Source organism: Ranitomeya imitator, chromosome 5 (genome assembly GCF_032444005.1).
Source record: "Ranitomeya imitator isolate aRanImi1 chromosome 5, aRanImi1.pri, whole genome shotgun sequence".
NCBI classification, from domain to species: domain Eukaryota; kingdom Metazoa; phylum Chordata; class Amphibia; order Anura; family Dendrobatidae; genus Ranitomeya; species Ranitomeya imitator.
The window spans coordinates 617,799,884-617,821,091 of NC_091286.1; the positions used below are offsets into that span (position 1 = coordinate 617,799,884).

The 21,208-nt window shown below is 47.0% G+C and overlaps 1 protein-coding gene across 1 annotated transcript in view; it reads right to left on the reverse strand.

Annotated features, from left to right (window-relative positions):
• Nucleotides 1–888: 888 nt before the first annotated feature.
• CMPK2 (cytidine/uridine monophosphate kinase 2) overlaps nucleotides 889–21,208 on the reverse strand; it is a 28,913-nt gene continuing 8,593 nt past the window's right edge. The window contains exons 3-5 of the mRNA XM_069728052.1: nucleotides 4,612–4,813; nucleotides 4,302–4,535; nucleotides 889–1,305 (exon numbers count right to left, since the gene is read on the reverse strand). Of these exons, the coding sequence (XP_069584153.1) occupies nucleotides 1,185–1,305; nucleotides 4,302–4,535; nucleotides 4,612–4,813 (557 nt within the window). The 3' untranslated portion in view covers nucleotides 889–1,184. The remainder of the gene's footprint in view (nucleotides 1,306–4,301; nucleotides 4,536–4,611; nucleotides 4,814–21,208) is intronic.

Here is a 21,208-nt window from a genome sequence, read left to right on the forward strand (position 1 = left end):
TCACACAAAGAAAACTAATGCTGATTGGCTGCTCCTGCCTGCATCTGTCAGCCAATCAGCATTAGAATACACCCTTAGTCCAGACTCCAGTCAGACCACAGAGTTTTATTGATGAAGAGGCGGAGTCGAGGGCGGGCAAAGTAACAATAAACAGGTCGGTGATGATGAACAGTGCAGACTCAGTGCAGACAGTGCGTCGTGCGGGTGCGTGTGTCCCTCCCTGTCTTCTCCTCTCTGACTCTGAGTCACACAGTCAGCTGTTTCCTCGGACTGTGCTGTGTGCTGGCTGAAGTCAGTGAGGTCGGCGCTCGCACCACGCTGCGCACGGGCCGCTCTTATCAAGAGCCTCTGAGCACAGACTCGGCGTCGCCGTCGCAGGCCAGTGCGAGATGAGTGTGTGTGATCATTTCAGATGTGAAGGAGCGAGCAGCTGCCGCGCGGCTGCTTGCACAGCACTTCACATTCTTCAGTACAGCATGTGCGCCAAACCGCCGGCTATAATAATAAACTGTGCACCGCCGCATGCAGGGCAGGGACAAATGAAGGAGGCAGGGGCTGGGGGATTCTCCGGTGTCCCGGTGCCCCAGTCCGAGCCTGCATACGGGGGAAGGTGGATGGGGAGGTCAGAGAGGTGGCGACCCCTGTGTTTTGGTCGTTCGACCCCCCTCGGGGTCGCGACCCCCAGGTTGAGAACCGCTGCCATAGAGCATGCTCACTTGTCTCGTAGAAATCAGTAGGACCGACTGGAATGAAAATCTCTGATGCTGCTAATTCAGCAAATCAGGCTGCCCCCAAACATGTAAAGAAAATACAATAAAAATGTACAATAAGAAAATAAAAACATTAGAATGATAAGTGTATGTCAACATATATGTACAATAGTATATATTCAGTATACAGTATAATCAATTTATTTCTATTTATTTTACTCACTTACATAGCACTATTCCGCAGCGCTTTCCATATATTATCGGCACTGTCCCCATTGGGGCTCATAATCTATCAATATATATTGAAGAGTGGGGGGAGGAAACAATAAAACCTGGGAGAAACCCACCCAAGCATGTGGAGAACATACAGACTTCATGCAGATGTTGTCCTTGGTGGGATTTGAACCCAGGGCCCCAGTGCTGCAAGGTTGCAGTGCTATCCACTGAGCCACCGTGCTGCCCATTTAGCCACAATTAGAGGTCACAGTGTTTCTTTATAGCAGATAATGCCTCCTGTAAAACATTCTCCATGCAGGGGCCGGCATCAATAATAACACACCGAGGGTTCTCCATCCTCTTGTATACTTCTTCCACTCTAGAACAACAATAGGTGACATGGTCAGAATTTGTTGAGAGTCACAACTGTTATTCGCAGCATTTCGTAAAATGACCCAAAAGGTACGAGACCTGTAAGTTGTGGACTGGCCCTCTTTGAATCACAGAAAAGTCTGCCCTTGTCGTAGTTAGAATTTGATTTTGCCTCTTTGTTTTTGTTACCTTTGTACATTTTGCACGGGTAGCAGTCGAAATAAGAAAACATTGCTGAGATGAGCCATTGGATGGTATCATACTTGACAAAATTTAGAGTTGGCCTTTTGGGTGATTAGCAAATGTAGCACACCAGATTTTACAGGTCAAGAAGACCCTTTCTCCCATTCTTCAGGGGGTTCCATCTCCTAATGCAGAAGAAACTATCCAAAAGTGCTGCTTTACAGGAGATTATGGTCGGCTTAAAGGGAATCTGTCACCCCCTGGGCACTTTCAAGCTATTATTATAGGCATACAGGTAATAGAATGGTTTAAATATTCTTACCTGTATGCCTCATAGCTGCAGTCTAGTTGTGGAGAAATAGAGTTTTAATGTTTTATGTTAATGATTTCTCGCAGGCTCCGGGGCGTGTGGTGCCGGGAAGAAATCTCTGCCTCCTGACTTCATCATATTACCACCCCCCTCTCATGCATGTGACACTACCCTGTGACGTGCAGTTTTGGCACCATAGTCCCGCGCCTGCACGCACACTGTTCTCGGTACCTTATCCGCCCTTCTTTGACAGTGTCTTGATCCTTCTTCTCCTGCCATTGCAGGGGCGGATAAGGTACCCAGAACAGCGTGAGTGCAGGGCACACCGCACACTCCGGAGCCTGGAATAAATCATTAACATAAAACATTAAAACTCTATTTCTCCTGTATGTCCATAGTAATAGCTGAAAAGCGTCCAGGGTGTGACAGATGCCTTTTAAGCGGGTACCCAATAGATTTACCAACTCTTTTTCTGCGAACTTCCCATGAATTGGCAGTTATTATGGTGCCAAGTAACATGATGGAAGTTATGGTGTTACGTTTATTATTGTCATCTACATTGGTTCAGTACAAAAGGCTATGACAGACCCTATCCATGAAAAACAAGTCAATGAATGTGCCAATCAGGGATTCTAGAAGAGAAAGTTGTTGCTTCTGTAAGGGGTTACCTTCTCTGCTCCGTGCCTGGAACCATGTGGATGTGCAGCAGGTTTCCCTAGGGGCAGACTTAGAGACCGGAACAGGAAGGAAGCCGGGCTGAGAGAGAGAAAATACGCGTGCTCGACAGAGAGAGAGCAGGGTGTGCAGCAGAGACAGCAGCGGGTGCAGCGGGGAGAGTAGCGCGTACAGCGGTCACAACAGCACTGAGCAGCGCCCCGGAGAGGGGAGAGAGAGCTCCAGGTCGGAGGACGAATACAGGGAGATTGTCCAGAAAGACTGCATCTTGTGGGTACGTGAAAGCAGACTCTGCTGTGACTGGAGAGGTGTGCCCTGATGCCCGTGCAGAGCCAGTGGCCCGTGCAGAGACAGTGGCCCCCGGCACCCACGGTATTAGTGCAGTGCCCTTGATTCCTGTTGAGAGACTCAAAAATAGACTCAGCATCGTTCTCCCAGCATAGGCTGTGCTGTTAAAGTAAAAGACTCAGAGCAGAGGGGACCCCGTTTGCCTAGCATCCCTTCTGTCCATCACAGTAACCCCTTAAACCCCAGGTTGCGGGTTCCCAAAGACTACTCAGCCCACGGATAACAGAAGGACAACAAGTGCAGCTGTTTTTTGGCACCTATGTTGGAGAAGACGACCCTACAAGCAAGTCCTCATCAGACTGATAAGTGTTTTCTCAAGAAATTCTGTTTACTACTGTTACACTGTTTGACTGTCTAGGAACTATTACTACTTTCCATATATTTGCACGGTTATATTATTAGTTTATATCCTACTGTTTTCTCCCTGTGAGGAGAATCTTATTCCTGTTAATAAACCCCCTCAACAGTTGGTCTGTCTGTTCAGTGGTGACATACTTAACCCTGCACCCTATTACACTTCTCCGGGATCATTCCTGCTTCAGATTCAATATGGACTCAACGTCCAGTACTGAAGAGACATCGGGATAGTGCGGAAGATATCAATCACGCTGAGAGTAAAAGTGTCACTACAGGATCTGGAAGATAACACCCGATCCTCAATTAGTATTTTGTGGAAGTGACAGCCCACCTGACTAATCCTACGGTAGCTAATTATCAAAGGAAGAGTTATTAATGTATATCTTGGATGTCAAGAACTTTGTTAGGATTTGGACTGTGTAACCTTATGACAGTGGTTTGGGAGGCTTAAAGGGACACTGTCACCTGAATTTGGGGGAACAATCTTCAGCGATGGAGGCGGGGTTTTTGATTCACCCTTTCCTTACCCGCTGGCTGCATGCTGGCTGCAATATTGGATTGAAGTTAATTCTCTGTCCTCCGTAGTACACGCCTGGGCAAGGCAAGATTGCACCTTGTGCAGGCATGTACTACGGAGGACAGAGAATGAACTTCAATCCAATATTGCAGCCAGCATGCAGCCAGCGGGTAAGGAAAGGGTGAATCAAAAACCCAAAAACCCCGCCTCCATGGCTGAAGATTGTTCCCTCCAAATTCAGGTGGCAGTGTCCCTTTAAGAGACTTGACTGGTTCCTTATACTGACAGGTTCTGGCTAACTAAAGTCTCACTGATATAAGAACCAGAGACGTAACTTGAAACTTCTGGTCCGTAATGCAAAATCTATGGCAGAACCTGCCTGAACTGATTTTTGGACTTCTTGAAGCACCAAGGCTGGAGGTGACTATTCTTTGTACACCCCCTATAGATACACCCCTACATTGGTGTTAGAATGCAGATTGCAGAATGAGTTTTGGGCCCCCTATGGCACCAGGGCAGGTGTAACTTCCCAATAAGAAGATTATATTACATCTAGGTAACAACGGGGATTTCAGACAGTCCTTAATATCATTAGGATAATGAGGACACCTACTTTTGTCTAAAAATGCTGTTATCTTCTAATTCCTTCTCTTCTTTCGTCTCCTCAAGTCCCCGTTTGCGGATTCGACGGATTCTCTCCTCATCACTAACTGTCAGTAGAATAACAAGGTCAGGCTGAAGAAGATCCTGTGGCCAATGGTAGACATCATGGTGGGCATCTGGCAGGTTGCAGATACCACCTCCCACCTCGGTGGCGATAGCATAGGCAGCTGTACTGTGCCAGAACCTGTAAAGACAAGTAAACAGTTTATCTACTAAAGTTTGAGAATCATCTCTAAATCTGAATGCCATGTTACACTTACCTGTCCACAATAACGGGGGATGTTATTGATGCTTTTGCTATTTCCGCAGCTCCAATGTAATTGCCTATGGCGTAGTAGGCTCTTTTTATCAACGATGACTCTGAATCAAAGATTTTCCTCCATTGGTTGATGGAATCAGGGGGGGATTTAAGTAACATTGCATTCAGTTGACTCTTAAGAGACTCTGTCAGTGTGGATTTACCTTAAAAAAAAATAACATGCTGATTGTATGTCCTGATAATAATCAGCAACCAAACATCATGAGGAAATCAAACTAAAGCTCTGGTCTGGAACCACCTAGGAGCTGAATAAGCAATTCCTTATATATATTATTTTTATATAAACTATTCCTCTTACAAGTTGGAGGAATCACAAATATTCCTTAAAGAGGTGGTACACTCTTGGCAATCTCTTTTGATAAGTAGAGTCCTCTAGCAAGTAGCTAAATATATGGTGTACTGATGAGACCCAGACATCAAGTGCTTAATTCCTTTATAAATATATGTATAGAGATATATATATACTGTATATCCGTCATGGAGCAGATCAATATATGCGGAGCAGGCTCAAGAGCTGAGCCCGCTCCACATGAGGGTGAGCATATGTTTCTGCTGATAGTCATCTAAATGTTGCTGTCAATCTCTGACACCAGCATTTAACTGGAGTAGTTGTTAGTACTCGCGTGAACCAGCATTCATCGACTCCTAATACCACGATTTCAGGAATGCCCATGCTGAAGGATCCCATGGGTGCCATCTTGGTACTTCACAATCTGAGCTTCATAATAGACTTTGATTTACACTATATACTGCAATGTTATGAAAGGCAATTCAGTACCACCATGGACATAGCGGTCAGAGCACATACAGTGATCTGACAATAACCCAAAATCATAGAACGAGCTCTGAGACGTGGGAACTCTGCAGACCGCAATCCCTAATCCTCTCCAAACAACACTAGAGGCAGCCGTGGATTGCGCCTAACTCGGCCTATGCAACTCGGCACAGCCTGAGAAACTAACTAGCCTGAAGATAGAAAATAAGCCTACCTTGCCTCAGAGAAATACCCCAAAGGAAAAGGCGGCCCCCCACACATAATGACTGTGAGTTAAGATTAAAGACAAACGTAGAGATGAAATAGATTCAGCAAAGTGAGGCCCGACTTTCTTAACAGAGCGAGGATAGAAAAGGTAACTTTGCGGTCTACACAAAACCCTAAAGAAAACCACGCAAAGGGGGCAAAAAGACCCTCCGTACCGAACTAACGGCACAGAGGTACACCCTTTGCGTCCCAGAGCTTCCAGCAACAAATAAGACAAGCTGGACAGAAAAAATAGCAAACAAAAAGCAAAGAAGAACTTAGCTATGCAGAGCAGCAGGCCACAGGAATGATCCAGGGAAAAGCAAGTCCAACACTGGAACATTGACAGGAAGCCAGGATCAAAGCATTAGGTGGAGTTAAGTAGAGAAGCACCTAACGACCTCACCAGATCACTTGAGGGAGGAAACTCAGAAGCCGCAGTACCACTTCCCTCCACCAACAGAAGCTCACAGAGAGAATCAGCCGAACTACCACTTGTGACCACAAGAGGGAGCTCTGCCACAGAATTCACAACAGTACCCCCCCCTTGAGGAGGGGTCACCGAACCCTCACCAGAGCCCCCAGGCCGACCAGGATGAGCCACATGAAAGGCACGAACAAGATCGGGAGCATGGACATCAGAGGCAAAAACCCAGGAATTATCTTCTTGAGCATAACCCTTCAATTTAACCAGATACTGGAGTTTCCGTCTAGAAACACGAGAATCCAAAATCTTCTCCACAATATACTCCAATTCCCCCTCCACCAAAACCGGGGCAGGAGGATCAACAGATGGAACCATAGGTGCCACGTATCTCCGCAACAATGACCTATGGAATACGTTATGTATGGAAAAAGAATCTGGAAGGGTCAGACGAAAAGACACAGGATTAAGAACCTCAGAAATCCTATACGGACCAATGAAACGAGGTTTAAACTTAGGAGAGGAAACCTTCATAGGAATATGACGAGAAGATAACCAAACCAGATCCCCAACACGAAGTCGGGGACCCACACGGCGTCTGCGATTAGCGAAACATTGAGCCTTCTCCTGGGACAAGGTCAAATTGTCCACTACATGAGTCCAAATCTGCTGCAACCTGTCCACCACAGTATCCACACCAGGACAGTCCGAAGACTCAACCTGTCCTGAAGAGAAACGAGGATGGAACCCAGAATTGCAGAAAAATGGCGTAACCAAGGTAGCCGAGCTGGCCCGATTATTAAGGGTGAACTCAGCCAAAGGCAAAAAGGACACCCAGTCATCCTGATCGGCAGAAACAAAGCATCTCAGATATGTTTCCAAGGTCTGATTGGTTTGTTCTGTCTGGCCATTAGTTTGAGGATGGAAAGCCGAGGAAAAAGACAAGTCAATGCCCATCCTACCACAAAAGGCTCGCCAAAACCTTGAAACAAACTGGGAACCTCTGTCAGAAACGATATTCTCTGGAATGCCATGTAAACGAACCACATGCTGGAAGAACAATGGCACCAAATCAGAGGAGGAAGGCAATTTAGACAAGGATACCAGATGGACCATCTTAGAAAAGCGATCCCAGACCACCCAAATGACTGACATCTTTTGAGAAACGGGAAGATCAGAAATAAAATCCATAGAGATATGTGTCCAAGGCCTCTTTGGGACCGGCAAGGGCAAAAGCAACCCACTGGCACGAGAACAGCAGGGCTTAGCCCGAGCACAAATCCCACAGGACTGCACAAAAGCACGCACATCCCGCGACAGAGACGGCCACCAAAAGGATCTAGCCACTAACTCTCTGGTACCAAAGATTCCAGGATGACCAGCCAACACCAAACAATGAACCTCAGAGATAACTTTATTGGTCCACCTATCAGGGACAAACAGTCTCTCCGCTGGACAACGATCAGGTTTATTAGCCTGAAATTTTTGCAGCACCCGCCGCAAATCAGGGGAGATGGCAGACACAATTACTCCTTCCTTGAGGATACCCGCCGGCTTAGACAAACCCGGAGAGTCGGGCACAAAACTCCTAGACAGAGCACCCGCCTTCACATTTTTAGAGCCCGGAAGGTACGAAATCACAAAGTCAAAACGGGCAAAAAACAGCGACCAACGAGCCTGTCTAGGATTCAACCGCTTAGCAGACTCAAGATAAGTCAAGTTCTTATGATCAGTCAATACCACCACGCGATGCTTAGCTCCTTCAAGCCAATGACGCCACTCCTCGAATGCCCACTTCATGGCCAGCAACTCTCGGTTGCCCACATCATAATTTCGCTCAGCAGGCGAAAAATTCCTGGAAAAAAAAAGCGCATGGTTTTATCACTGAGCAATCAGAAGCTCTCTGCGACAAAACAGCCCCTGCTCCAATCTCAGAAGCATCAACCTCGACCTGGAACGGAAGAGAAACATCTGGTTGACACAACACAGGGGCAGGAGAAAAACGACGCTTCAACTCTTGAAAAGCTTCCACAGCAGCAGAAGACCAATTGACCAAATCAGCACCCCTCTTGGTCAAATCGGTCAATGGTTTGGCAATACTAGAAAAATTGCAGATGAAGCGACGATAAAAATTAGCAAAGCCCAGGAACTTTTGCAGACTTTTCAGAGATGTCGGCTGAGTCCAATCATGGATGGCTTGGACCTTAACAGGATCCATCTCGATAGTAGAAGGGGAAAAGATGAACCCCAAAAATGAAACCTTCTGCACACCAAAGAGACACTTTGATCCCTTCACAAACAGAGAATTAGCACGCAGGATCTGAAAAACTGTTCTGACCTGCTTCACATGAGACTCCCAATCATCCGAGAAGATCAAAATGTCATCCAAGTACACAATCAGGAATTTATCCAGGTACTCTCGGAAGATGTCATGCATAAAGGACTGAAACACTGATGGAGCATTGGCAAGTCCGAATGGCATCACTAGATACTCAAAATGACCCTCGGGCACATTAAATGCAGTTTTCCATTCATCTCCTCGCCTGATTCGCACCAGATTATACGCACCACGAAGATCTATCTTGGTGAACCAACTAGCCCCCTTAATCCGAGCAAACAAATCAGATAACAATGGCAAGGGGTACTGAAATTTAACCGTGATCTTATTTAGAAGGCGGTAATCTATACAAGATCTCAGCGAACCATCCTTCTTGGCTACAAAAAAGAACGCTGCTCCTAATGGTGACGATGACGGGCGAATATGCCCCTTCTCCAGGGATTCCTTCACATAACTGCGCATAGCGGCGTGCTCAGGCACGGATAAATTAAACAGTCGACCTTTTGTGAATTTGTGCTGTTCCATGTATATTCCTCAGTTTCCATGTATGTTGTTATATTTTACTCTGCTGCCACCCAATGGCCTTTTTCTGTATGGCAGCTTGTTTTTCATGTATTTCTTGTGGGCATGTCTTACATCCGGTTCAGGGGTCAAATCTTCTCTTCCTCTGGCAGCCATTTTCCAGTTTACTTTCTGTTGTGAGAGGACGTGCTTTTGAACTGGGCTTAGGAAGGCATCAGTCTTTTGACCACTCTCTCATGCTGCTCACACTTGCAGACACACTTGGTGCTACATCTTACTGTACCCTGTCTACCCTGCATTTCTGGAGAAGTTCTGTATTACCAGTTATACGCTGTATGTCCAGATCTACAAAATAAACAAGTCTGGATTACACAATCCCTGGAGTGCATCATCTCTCTGGACACTGAGCAGCATTGGTCCTGTCTGCCTCACATCGAAGAAATACGGAGGTACGTTTCTCTCTCACAACACTTATTAATCAACCACACCTCCATTCGCCTCATGTGGGGACAGAACAGTCGAAAGACTGCCTTGAAGCCCGGCCAGAATCACCCTTATATCACTATTCACGTGCCCGCTCTCTGCCCGCTCACATACTGCAGCCCTGCTCTGCTAAGAAATCTCCTGCAGCATCACCTCAGACTGCATTGTACATAAAGACTCTCTGTGTATTATACCACATTGCTGCAGATTGTCGGACTGCAGAACCCCACAATTCTCCAACAACACCTTGGGAATCTTATCAGGGGGTCGCAACTAAGCTGCACCGCAATTTCCAGCCCCAATTTAAAGGTTCAGTTTCTTAAAGGGACAGCGCACCTTAAATCAAAATGGCCGAAAAGGACCTTCCACAGTTCCCCAATGCTGAAACAGAGCAAATACAACCTGATACTGTCCATTATGAAGACCAGGAAGCAGAGCCCGCTTCCACAGCAGACCCAGATGCACGACCAGTACGTTCCATCAAGCCAACATTAAAGGTCCTCGAGAATACCATTCCACAAGGGATGAGTTCAATGACAACCTTAATGACCTATGGGAACGAGTCACCTCCCTTATGTCAAGCGTCCAACGCCACAAAAATGATGCAGCGGGTTTACAGGACACTATAAGACAGCTAGACGTGGCCCACAGCAGATACAAGAGACTGTCCGCGAAGTATGCTGCCTTCCTAAAAGAATCTAAAATCGACGAAGCCCTATCAGAGTTAAGCAAGGCAGATTCCACAGACAGAGAAAGGGACGCCGCCGTGCAAGACGCCAAAGATAAAGCGGAGCTTCGTATCACCCATCTGCAAGAAACTAGATCACACAGGTCAGCCTCGTCTAAACACTCTGCTCGGTCATACAAATCATCCTGCTCAAGAACTTCAGCCCTCAGCGACAGAATCCTAGAGGCCCGTTTAAATGCAGAGCGGTCCAAACTAAGACGTTCATACACCGAAAAGAAAGCAGAAGCAGAGGCTCGAGCAAAGATTCTTCAAACAGAAGCAGAAGCGAAGAGAGCAGAAGCAGAGGCTCGAGCAAAGATTCTTCAAACAGAAATGGAGGAAGAAATTGCATTAGCCGAAGTAAAAATACTCGAGCAAGCATTGAAGGAAAACCTCGACCCAATTTGCCTGCCACCACAGGAAGAAGACGACCCAGCTGTTCGTACCAGAGACTACGTGCAGAAACAGATACCTGCAGCGCACACCTTCTCCAGTGACGTTCAACCCAACATTGCGGAAACGTCCAAGTCAGCCCAACCTATGGTGCCAGTATCGCCCACAGCCCCTACAGAGACCCAAGACCAACGCCGTGATGTACCCCCTCAGGAGCAATCATCATCGCAAGACGACCACAAGGCACACTCCAGCCCGCCTCCACAGTTCAAGCAGCAGTCATCGGAATCTCTAGAGGTTAAACCACAGCTCAACCCTGCAGCGACATCATTCTACCCGGGAACAATTCACCCTTCCACGCCACACAGCTTATACGCCCGAGGGGCACCACAAGCTAATATGGTAACAAGGAGTGAAGGATCAGACATGTCCGAGTTTGCCAGGTTCATGGTGAGCAGGGAGCTAATCAGCACTAGCCTCTCAAAATTCGACGACCGTGCAGAGAACTACAGAGCCTGGAAAGCAACCTTCAAGGCCGCCATTGCTGATCTCAACCTATCCGCGGAGCAGGAGCTCGACCTCATGGTAAAATGGTTGGGTCCTGAATCCACAAACCGTATCAAGAGTCTTAGGACCGTCTATGTGGGGCAAGCTGAAGCAGGTCTCGCTGCGGCCTGGCAGAGACTTGAAAGAACCTACGGCAGCGCTGAAGCCATAGAAAAGTCCCTATTCAAGAGACTGCAGAACGTTCCAAGGATCAACCTTAAGGAAGCCTACAAGCTTCTGGATTTAACCCTGCTGTTCTGTTGGTCAAAAATGACCGACTTTGAACTTCAATATTCTTTAAAATATTCAAGATGCGGCTCTGAAACCCGTGGCCGACCGACCCATCCTCATTTAAGTCAATCAACCACAAGTTTCAGAACCGCATCTTGAACACCCCAAAAAATACCAAAGTTCAAAATAGGTCTCCCCAGACCGAACAGAACAGCAGGGTTAAGTGACCTGCTTATGGAGCTGGAACTTGCTAAAAGAGACCCTCGTCTGTCTGGACTGTGCTACCTGGACACTGCCCACGGGGTGAACCCGATCATCTCAAAGCTGCCACACAGTCTGCAAGAGAAGTGGGCAGTGTGCGTCTCCAGGTATAAAAGGTCACATGACGTCACCTTTCCTCCGTTCATTCAGTTCTGCAAGTTCATTGACGAACAAGCCCAAATGAGGAACGACCCTAGCCTCGACTTCCTGGAGTCTAACACTGCAGCTCCAGCAACACCTTCATCAAGGTATGAAAGCGTCGCACATAGACGCAAGGACTCAAGGAACAGTGTAAGCGTCAGAAAGACTAACCTGCCATCACCTGCAGTACCTGCCGACAAGCAGTACACTATTCCGTCGAGGGATAAGTCTTTCAATCGTGAGTGTCCCATTCACAAAAAACCACACTCACTGAACAAATGTAGAGGCTTCAGGTCCAAAACCATGCAGGAGCGCAAGAAAATCCTCAACGAACTTGGGGTATGTTTCAAGTGCTGCGCTTCATCAGAACACATGGCCAAGGACTGTAAATCTGCCATTAAGTGTGAAGAGTGTCATAGCGACAGACACCCATCAGCCTTGCACCCAGGCTCAGCCACCAGCGATCCAGCAGTCGCAGTTACCTCTGGTCCCGCTACAAACCATGGCGGGGAGCCACAGAATCACGCCAAGTCCACCATAGCTGTGTCCTGCTCATGCTCAGAGGTATGTGGGGAGAATCAAAGTGCTAAATGCTGTGCCAGGATATGCCTAATCAGAGTCTATCCAGAAGGGCAACCAGTGAAGGCTGTAAAAATGTATGCCATCATTGACGATCAGAGAAATCGATCCCTAGCTGGACCTAAGTTCTTTAAAGCCTTTAGAATCAAGGGACCAGCAACGCCCTACACTCCGAATACTTGCTCGGGGCGCATAGAGACTAGCGGCAGAAGAGCACAGGGTTTCATCGCTTCTCCTGTCAATGAAGACGTAGAAATACCCCTACCTACGCTAATTGAATGCGATCAAATACCAGACCAAAGGGATGAGATCCCTACCCCGGAAGCTGCTTTCCACCAACCACACTTAAGGCACCTAGCCAGCGTTATCCCACCTTTGGACACAGATGCTGAAATCCTACTTCTGCTCGGCAGAGACAATTTGAGGATACATAAGGTCCGCCAACAGTGTAATGGTCCTGACTACGCCCCCTACGCCCAGAGACTTGACTTGGGGTGGGTAGTCATAGGAAATGTATGCTTGGACCAAACAGGAGTCCATTCCTTTAAGACGTACGTACGCCGAGACGGGCGCACTACCTTCTGCAAACCATGTCCTCATCACTATGAGGTGAAGGAAAAGCTTCCAGATTCTGTACAGCTGCCTGATGTTATCCCTTCTCCCTATGCAGACGACTTGGGAAAATTGGTGTTTCATACCACTAAGGATGACAACAAAGTAGCCCCATCTATGGAAGACAAGGAATTTGTCAGGATAATGGACAATGAGTACCATAAGGACGAAACCAATCACTGGGTTTTCCCCTTACCCTTCCGAGCTACCAGGGTAAGGCTCCCGAACAATCGTGAACAAGCCTTGTCCAGATTTAACTCTCTCCAGCGCACGCTAAGCAATAAACCGGAGATGAAAGAACACATTGTCACCTTTATGGGCAAAATATTCCATAACAACCATGCGGAGCCAGCGTCTCCCTTAAAGGAAAATGAGGAGTGCTGGTACCTACCCTCATTTGGAGTATATCACCCGAAGAAACCTAAACAAATTAGAGTTGTCTTTGATTCAAGCGCCAAACATCAAGGCGTATCTCTCAATGATGTCCTCCTCACAGGTCCTAATCTGACAAACAACTTAGTAGGAGTGTTGATGAGGTTCAGGAAAGAGCCCATTGCCATCACCGCCGACATTGAACAGATGTTCTACTGTTTCATAGTCCGAGAGGACCACAGGAATTTCCTCAGGTTCCTGTGGTACAAGGACAATGACCCCAGCAAAGAGATGGTGGAGTATCGCATGCGGGTGCACGTATTCGGGAACAGCCCTTCACCCGCTGTGGCAACATATGGCCTGCGGAGAACCGCACAAGAAGGAGAGTCCGAGTATGGAACAGACGCCAGAGACTTTCTAGAGAAAGACTTCTACGTAGATGATGGACTAAAATCTCTACCTACAGAAGAAGCTGCAATCGACCTACTCAAAAGGACCCAACATATGCTGTACCGAGCTAAGCTTAGACTGCACAAAATTGCTTCAAACAGCCCGGCTGTCATGAGAGCCTTTGAGTCAAGCGACCACGCACCTGGATTCAAGGACATAGACCTGGGACCAGACCGTCCGCCTGTGCAGAGAAGCTTAGGCCTGAGGTGGAACCTGTCAGCCGACACCTTCGGATTCCAAATCAACTGTGCAGACAAACCATTCACTAAACGTGGTGTCCTGTCAGTGGTAAATAGCCTGTATGACCCACTGGGATTCGTAGCACCAATTACCATACAAGGTAAATCCCTTCTGAGACAGCTGTCCGAAACTGTCAAGGACTGGGATACCCCTCTACCTCCTGATAAGGAACCAAAATGGGAAACCTGGAAGCAGTCTTTGTGTGCCTTGGATAAAATCCATATAACGAGATGCTACGCTGGAATCTCACTTGCTGCTAGCACCAGGACGGAACTCCATGTGTTCTCGGATGCATCCACGGAGGCCATTGCAGCTGTTGTCTACCTGAAGGTAACGGGATCTGACAATCAAGATCATGTTGGGTTCGTTTTTGGCAAAGCTAAGTTGGCTCCCAAGCCTGACCACACTATTCCCAGGCTGGAACTCTGTGGGGCTGTGCTTGCAGTAGAACTCGCAGACTTTATTCAGCATGAGCTGGACACTCACATAGATGACGTACAATACTACAGTGACAGTAAAGTTGTCTTAGGTTACATCTACAACCAAACAAGGCGCTTCTACGTGTACGTCAGTAACCGCATTGAGAGAATAAGAAGGTCTTCCAAACCTGAACAGTGGCACTATATCCCATCTGAACTTAATCCAGCCGACCATGCCACTAGACCTATGTCTATAAATTCCTTTGCTAACTCTTCTTGGCTTTCAGGTCCAAAGTTTCTGCTGGAACAGAAGGGAAGTGAATGTGTTCAGGAAGTCTTCAGCATCCAGGATCCGGACGATGATCCAGAAGTCCGCTCCGAGGTCAGTGCTCTGGCCACGAACGCTAAACGAACCTCCACCCTCGGTTGTCAGCGCTTTGAACGCTTCTCCAATTGGATGAAACTCGTCAAGACTATTGCAAGGTTAGTCCACATTGCGAGATCTTATCACAATTCACATGGAGACAAAGACTGTCATGGTTGGCACGTCTGCCAAAAACCACTCTCTGCTGAGGACATTTCTCACTGTGAGTCTCTTATAATACTTTATGTCCAGCAGAGTGTATTCAGTACCGAATGGGAATGCTTATACCACAAACAGCAGATCCCTCCGAAAAGCCCCATTGCCCATTTGAATCCACTAATGGACAGCTTCGGTTTGCTGAGAGTCGGAGGTTGATTAAGTCGAGCCAAGCTAGAGTTTTCAGAGCAACATCCTTGCATCATTCCCAGTAGACATCACATCACCGATCTACTGATTCGGCACTTTCATGAAAAAACTGAACACCAAGGCAGGCAGATCACAGAGGGCAAGATACGGTCTGCGGGACTTTGGATCATAGGCATGAAAAGACGTGTAGCGGGATCAATACATCGCTGTGTGCAATGTCGCAAAACTAGAGGAAAACAGGTACATCAACAAATGGCTGACCTACCCTTCAACAGACTGAGCACCGAACCGCCTTTTACCTACGTTGGCCTAGACGTCTTTGGGCCATGGATGGTATCTGCACGCAGGACTCGTGGAGGTCATGCCAACAGTAAACGTTGGGCCGTACTATTCACTTGCATGAGTGTCCGTGCCGTTCACATAGAAGTGATAGAATCTATGGACACATCCAGCCTGATTAACGCTCTTCGGCGGTTTCTAGCGATCAGAGGACCAGTGAAACAGTTAAGGTCCGACCGCGGAAGCAACTTCATCGGTGCATGTCGATAGCTGGATATTGACATCAAGCCAATTCAGGATCAACTGGCAGAAAAAGGTTGCACCTGGATCTTCAATCCTCCGCATAGTTCTCACATGGGAGGTTCCTGGGAAAGGATGATCGGGATCTCAAGCAACATCTTGAACTCTATGCTTATGGACATAAACTCTTCAAGACTTACGCATGAGACCTTGGTTACTCTTCTGGCTGAAGTTTCTGCCATAATCAACTCAAGACCCCTTGTCCCAGTGTCAATGGATCCTGAAACGCCAACTATTCTTACGCCGGCTACTCTTCTTACCCAAAAGATCGGGAACCCGCTAACAGTCAGTGGAGAGTTTACTCACGCAAACTCCTACCAGAAGCAGTGGAAACGCGTACAGTACCTCGCCAATTACTTCTGGAACCGATGGAGAAAGGAGTATCTTGTGGTTCTGCAAGGAAGAAGAAAATGGCAACAGAGTAAACCAAACTTGAAGGAAGGAGATATTGTGTTAATGAAGGAACAACAAGCTCAAAGGATTGACTGGCCTATGGGAATCATTACAAAGACTTTCCCTAGTGAAGACGGTAAGGTCCAGAAGGTGGAGCTGAAAGTCCTTAGGAAAGGTGAACCTAAGTCATTTCAGAGGCCTATCCACGAGCTCGTACTGGTACTACCAATCGAGGACATTCCGGTAGGATAAACTATGAACAGAACACTGCACTACTATTTGTCCATTGGATTACAGTGGGTCAGAGATAGTTTGGCCTAGTGCGGCTTCTCTGATCCGAAGATGGGTTTTCCATTGGATTATCTCAGGAACTGACTTAATGTCCTGTTTAAAGTTATTATTGCATTACATGCATGTTTGGTTTCACTTTCTAGGTTGTTGGACTTTTTAAGGACATTGATATAGTGAAATCCCTTACGGAATTTCAGACGGGGAGTGTGCTGTTCCATGTATATTCCTCAGTTTCCATGTATGTTGTTATATTTTACTCTGCTGCCACCCAATGGCCTTTTTCTGTATGGCAGCTTGTTTTTCATGTATTTCTTGTGGGCAAGTCTTACATCCGGTTCAAGGGTCAAATCTTCTCTTCCTCTGGCAGCCATTTTCCAGTTTACTTTCTGTTGTGAGAGGACATGCTTTTGAACTGGGCTTAGGAAGGCATCAGTCTTTCGACCACTCTCTCATGCTGCTCACACTTGCAGACACATTTGGTGCTACATCTTACTGTACCCTGTCTACCCTGCATTACTGGAGAAGTTCTGTATTACCAGTTATACGCTGTATGTCCAGATCTACAAAATAAACAAGTCTGGATTACACAATCCCTGGAGTGCATCATCTCTCTGGACGCTTAGCAGCATTGGTCCTGTCTGCCTCACATCGAAGAAATACGGAGGTACGTTTCTCTCTCACAACACTTATTAATCAACTACACCTCCATTCGCCTCATGTGGGGACAGAACAGAATTTACTACCAGGAATCAAATTGATAGCACAATCACAATCCCTATGCGGAGGTAGGGCATCGGACTTGGGCTCATCAAATACATCCCGGTAATCAGACAAGAACTCTGGAACCTCAGAAGGGGTGGATGACGAAATTGACAGAAATGGAACATCACCATGTACCCCCTGACAACCCCAGCTGGACACCGACATGGATTTCCAATCTAATACTGGATTATGGGCTTGTAGCCATGGCAACCCCAACAAGACCACATCATGCAGATTATGCAACACCAGAAAGCGAATAACCTCCTGATGTGCAGGAGCCATGCACATGGTCAGCTGGGTCCAGTATTGAGGCTTATTCTTGGCCAAAGGCGTGGCATCAATTCCTATCAATGGAATAGGACACTGCAAGGGCTCTAAGAGAAACCCACAACGCTTAGCATACTCCAAGTCCATCAAATTCAGGGCAGCGCCTGAATCCACAAATGCCATGACAGAATACGATGACAAAGAACAGATCAAGGTAAAGGACAGAAGAAATTTTGACTTTACTGTACCAATGGTGGCAGACCTAGCGAACCGCTTAGTGCGCTTAGGACAGTCAGAGATAGCATGAGTGGAATCACCACAGTAGAAACACAGACCATTCAGACGTCTGTGTTCTTGCCGTTCAACTCTGGTCAAAGTCCTATCGCACTGCATAGGCTCAGGTTTAAGCTCAGGTAATACCGCCAAATGGTGCACAGATTTACGCTCACGCAAGCGTCGACCGATCTGAATGGCCAAAGACATAGACTCATTCAAACCAGCAGGCATAGGAAATCCCACCATGACATCCTTAAGGGCTTCAGAGAGACCCTTTCTGAACATAGCTGCCAGCGCAGATTCATTCCATTGAGTGAGCACGGACCATTTTCTAAATTTCTGACAATATACCTCTATCTCATCCTGACCCTGACACAGAGCCAGCAAATTTTTCTCTGCCTGATCCACTGAATTACGTTCATCGTACAGCAATCCGAGCGCCAGGAAAAACGCATCGATATTACTCAATGCAGGATCTCCTGGCGCAAGAGAAAACGCCCAGTCCTGAGGGTCGCCGCGCAAAAAAGAAATAACAATCAAAACCTGTTGAACTGGATCACCAGAGGAGCGAGGTTTCAAGGCCAGAAATAATTTACAATTATTTTTGAAACTCAGAAACTTAGTTCTATCTCCAAAAAAACAAATCAGGAATAGGAATTCTTGGTTCTAACATAGATTTCTGATCAATAGTGTCTTGAATCTTTTGTACTCTTGCCGAGAGCTGATCCATAAATGAAGACAGACTTCTAATGTCCATCACCACACCTGTGTACTGAACCACCCAAATGTCTAGGGGAAAAAAAAGGCAAAACACAGTGCAAAGAAAAAAAAATGGTCTCAGAACTTCTTTTTTCCCTCTATTGAGAATCATTAGTACTTTTGGCTTCCTGTACTGTTATGAAAGGCAATTCAGTACCACCATGGACATAGCGGTCAGAGCACATACAGTGATCTGACAATAACCCAAAATCATAGAACGAGCTCTGAGACGTGGGAACTCTGCAGACCGCAATCCCTAATCCTCTCCAAACAACACTAGAGGCAGCCGTGGATTGCGCCTAACTCTGCCTATGCAACTCGGCACAGCATGAGAAACTAACTAGCCTGAAGATAGAAAATAAGCCTACCTTGCCTCAAAGAAATACCCCAAAGGAAAAGGCAGCCCCCCACATATAATGACTGTGAGTTAAGATGAAAAGACAAACGTAGAGATGAAATAGATTCAGCAAAGTGATGCCCGACTTTCTTAACAGAGCGAGGATAGAAAAGGTAACTTTGCGGTCTACACAAAACCCTAAAGAAAACCACGCAAAGGGGGCAAAAAGACCCTCCGTACCGAACTAACGGCACAGAGGTACACCCTTTGCGTCCCAGAGCTTCCAGCAACAAATAAGACAAGCTGGACAGAAAAAATAGCAAACAAAAAGCAAAGAAGAACTTAGCTATGCAGAGCAGCAGGCCACAGGAATGATCCAGGGAAAAGCAAGTCCAACACTGGAACATTGACAGGAAGCCAGGATCAAAGCATTAGGTGGAGTTAAGTAGAGAAGCACCTAACGACCTCACCAGATCACCTGAGGGAGGAAACTCAGAAGCCGCAGTACCACTTCCCTCCCCCAACAGAAGCTCACAGAGAGAATCAGCCGAAGTACCACTTGTGACCACAAGAGGGAGCTCTGCCACAGAATTCACAACACTGCAATACTCCAGAACGATGCAGGAGCGATCCAGTGAGGTAACGGCGACTCACTTATCGTTCTCGCTGGTTGTTAGCTCCATGTAAAACGTTGCAGGCATCGTTGCTTTTGATGTCAAACACGACAATACACGCCGACCTGATGACGAAATAAAGTTCTGGACTTTTAGCTCCGACCAGCGATGGCACAGTGGGATCCAGATCGCTGCTGCGTGTCAAACACAACGAGATCGCTATCCAGGACGCTGCAACGTCACAAATCATTGTCGTTCTCGTTGCAAAGTTGCTGAGTGTGAAGGTACCTTAACATACTCCATAATCCAAACCTCCCACATCCATCTCCAAGACTTCTCTCATGCTGCACCAGTTTTCTGGAATCCGACAAATTAGGTGTCGAGTTCCCACCACTGCACAGGAGGAATCTCGAACCATGTCTGCTGCGGTCTCCCATTCTCCTCCAGCCGCATTGGAGCCTGCTCGGCGGAGACGTCCATCCCAGCGTCTGGCTCAGGCTGATACTGGACGACTGGTTACTACTGCCCTTCCAGGCTCTACCTTTGTAGCCAGCAATGTTCAGCAGCAAGCAGATCTTTCTGGGACTAAGTCCTGCTTTTTCCATACTGAGCATGCCCACAGGACGACCTCCCATTGGAGGTCGGGGGTCACATGCTTAGGTCCTGGTGCAGTTCCTATTGGACCACTAAGAAGGTCCTTGTCTGCTGTAGCTATAAAAGGTTTGCATGGCCGCACAGCCATGCGCTAGTATCAACCTATGTTGCTTTAGTCGTCATGTCTGCATGAGGTCAGAGTTGGCTGAAATAAGCCCCAGAATACCGGCATCTCCGGTGAGGAATTTTGTGTGTGTGAATTCAGGGCTGGCATATAGCCACTAGAATTCTGGGTCCACCGGAGAGGAGGTGTTTGTGTGCTTTACTGACTGCGTGACCACTGGTTGCTCTCTGCTCAGTTAGGTAGCTGTGATCCTCTGTGAGGTTAACAGGGCACAGCGTTTTCCTATCTATGCAATTCTGTGAAGTAACAGAGTTCGCTTATACCGCCATATAGCGCAGCCAATTCTAGTAGCAGGTTACTCTCCTGCACGGTGGACCCCAGGTTGCGAACACACCTATTATTACTTATATATATACTCGGTGCGTTCCGCCAACCCTAACAAATATCTAGCCCCCATGTTTTTAAGCATACTTTAAAAACGCACCTCTTTAGACAGGCCTATCGCTTCACTTCAGTAATCTAACTCCTCACTGTTCTCTCTTTCTAAATTTTACTCAGAATCTGCTCCCTCTTATTCATCTATCTCCACATCCTCCATGCACCCAACAGCACTTGGTAACTGCACTTAGACAGACACTGGCTGATTACTGGATCATGGAGCTTTATGTCATAACCCCTATTTATTATGATGATGGCTGGACCGTACATAACAAACACATTCACCTACCGTGTCCCCCCTATTTCCTTATAGATTATAATCTTACAAGCAGGAGCCTCACTCCTCCGGTAACTGTTGAACTATGAGTTGCTCTGATGTCTTTATTATCTGTACAAGTCCATGCTCAAATGTAAAGTACTGCGGAATTTGTTGGCGCTATATAAATAAAATTATTATTGTTATTTTATTAAAGGGTTAGAAGTCCTTATTTGGGTCACCTAAATGTTGGTAGGCACAAATAACTGAGTGTTACTGGAGCACCCCCGTGGGCAAGGGGTACTCGGTACCGGGTCCTTCGGTTCTCAGGGGGATGTCACGGTGGCTGACCCGGTCCG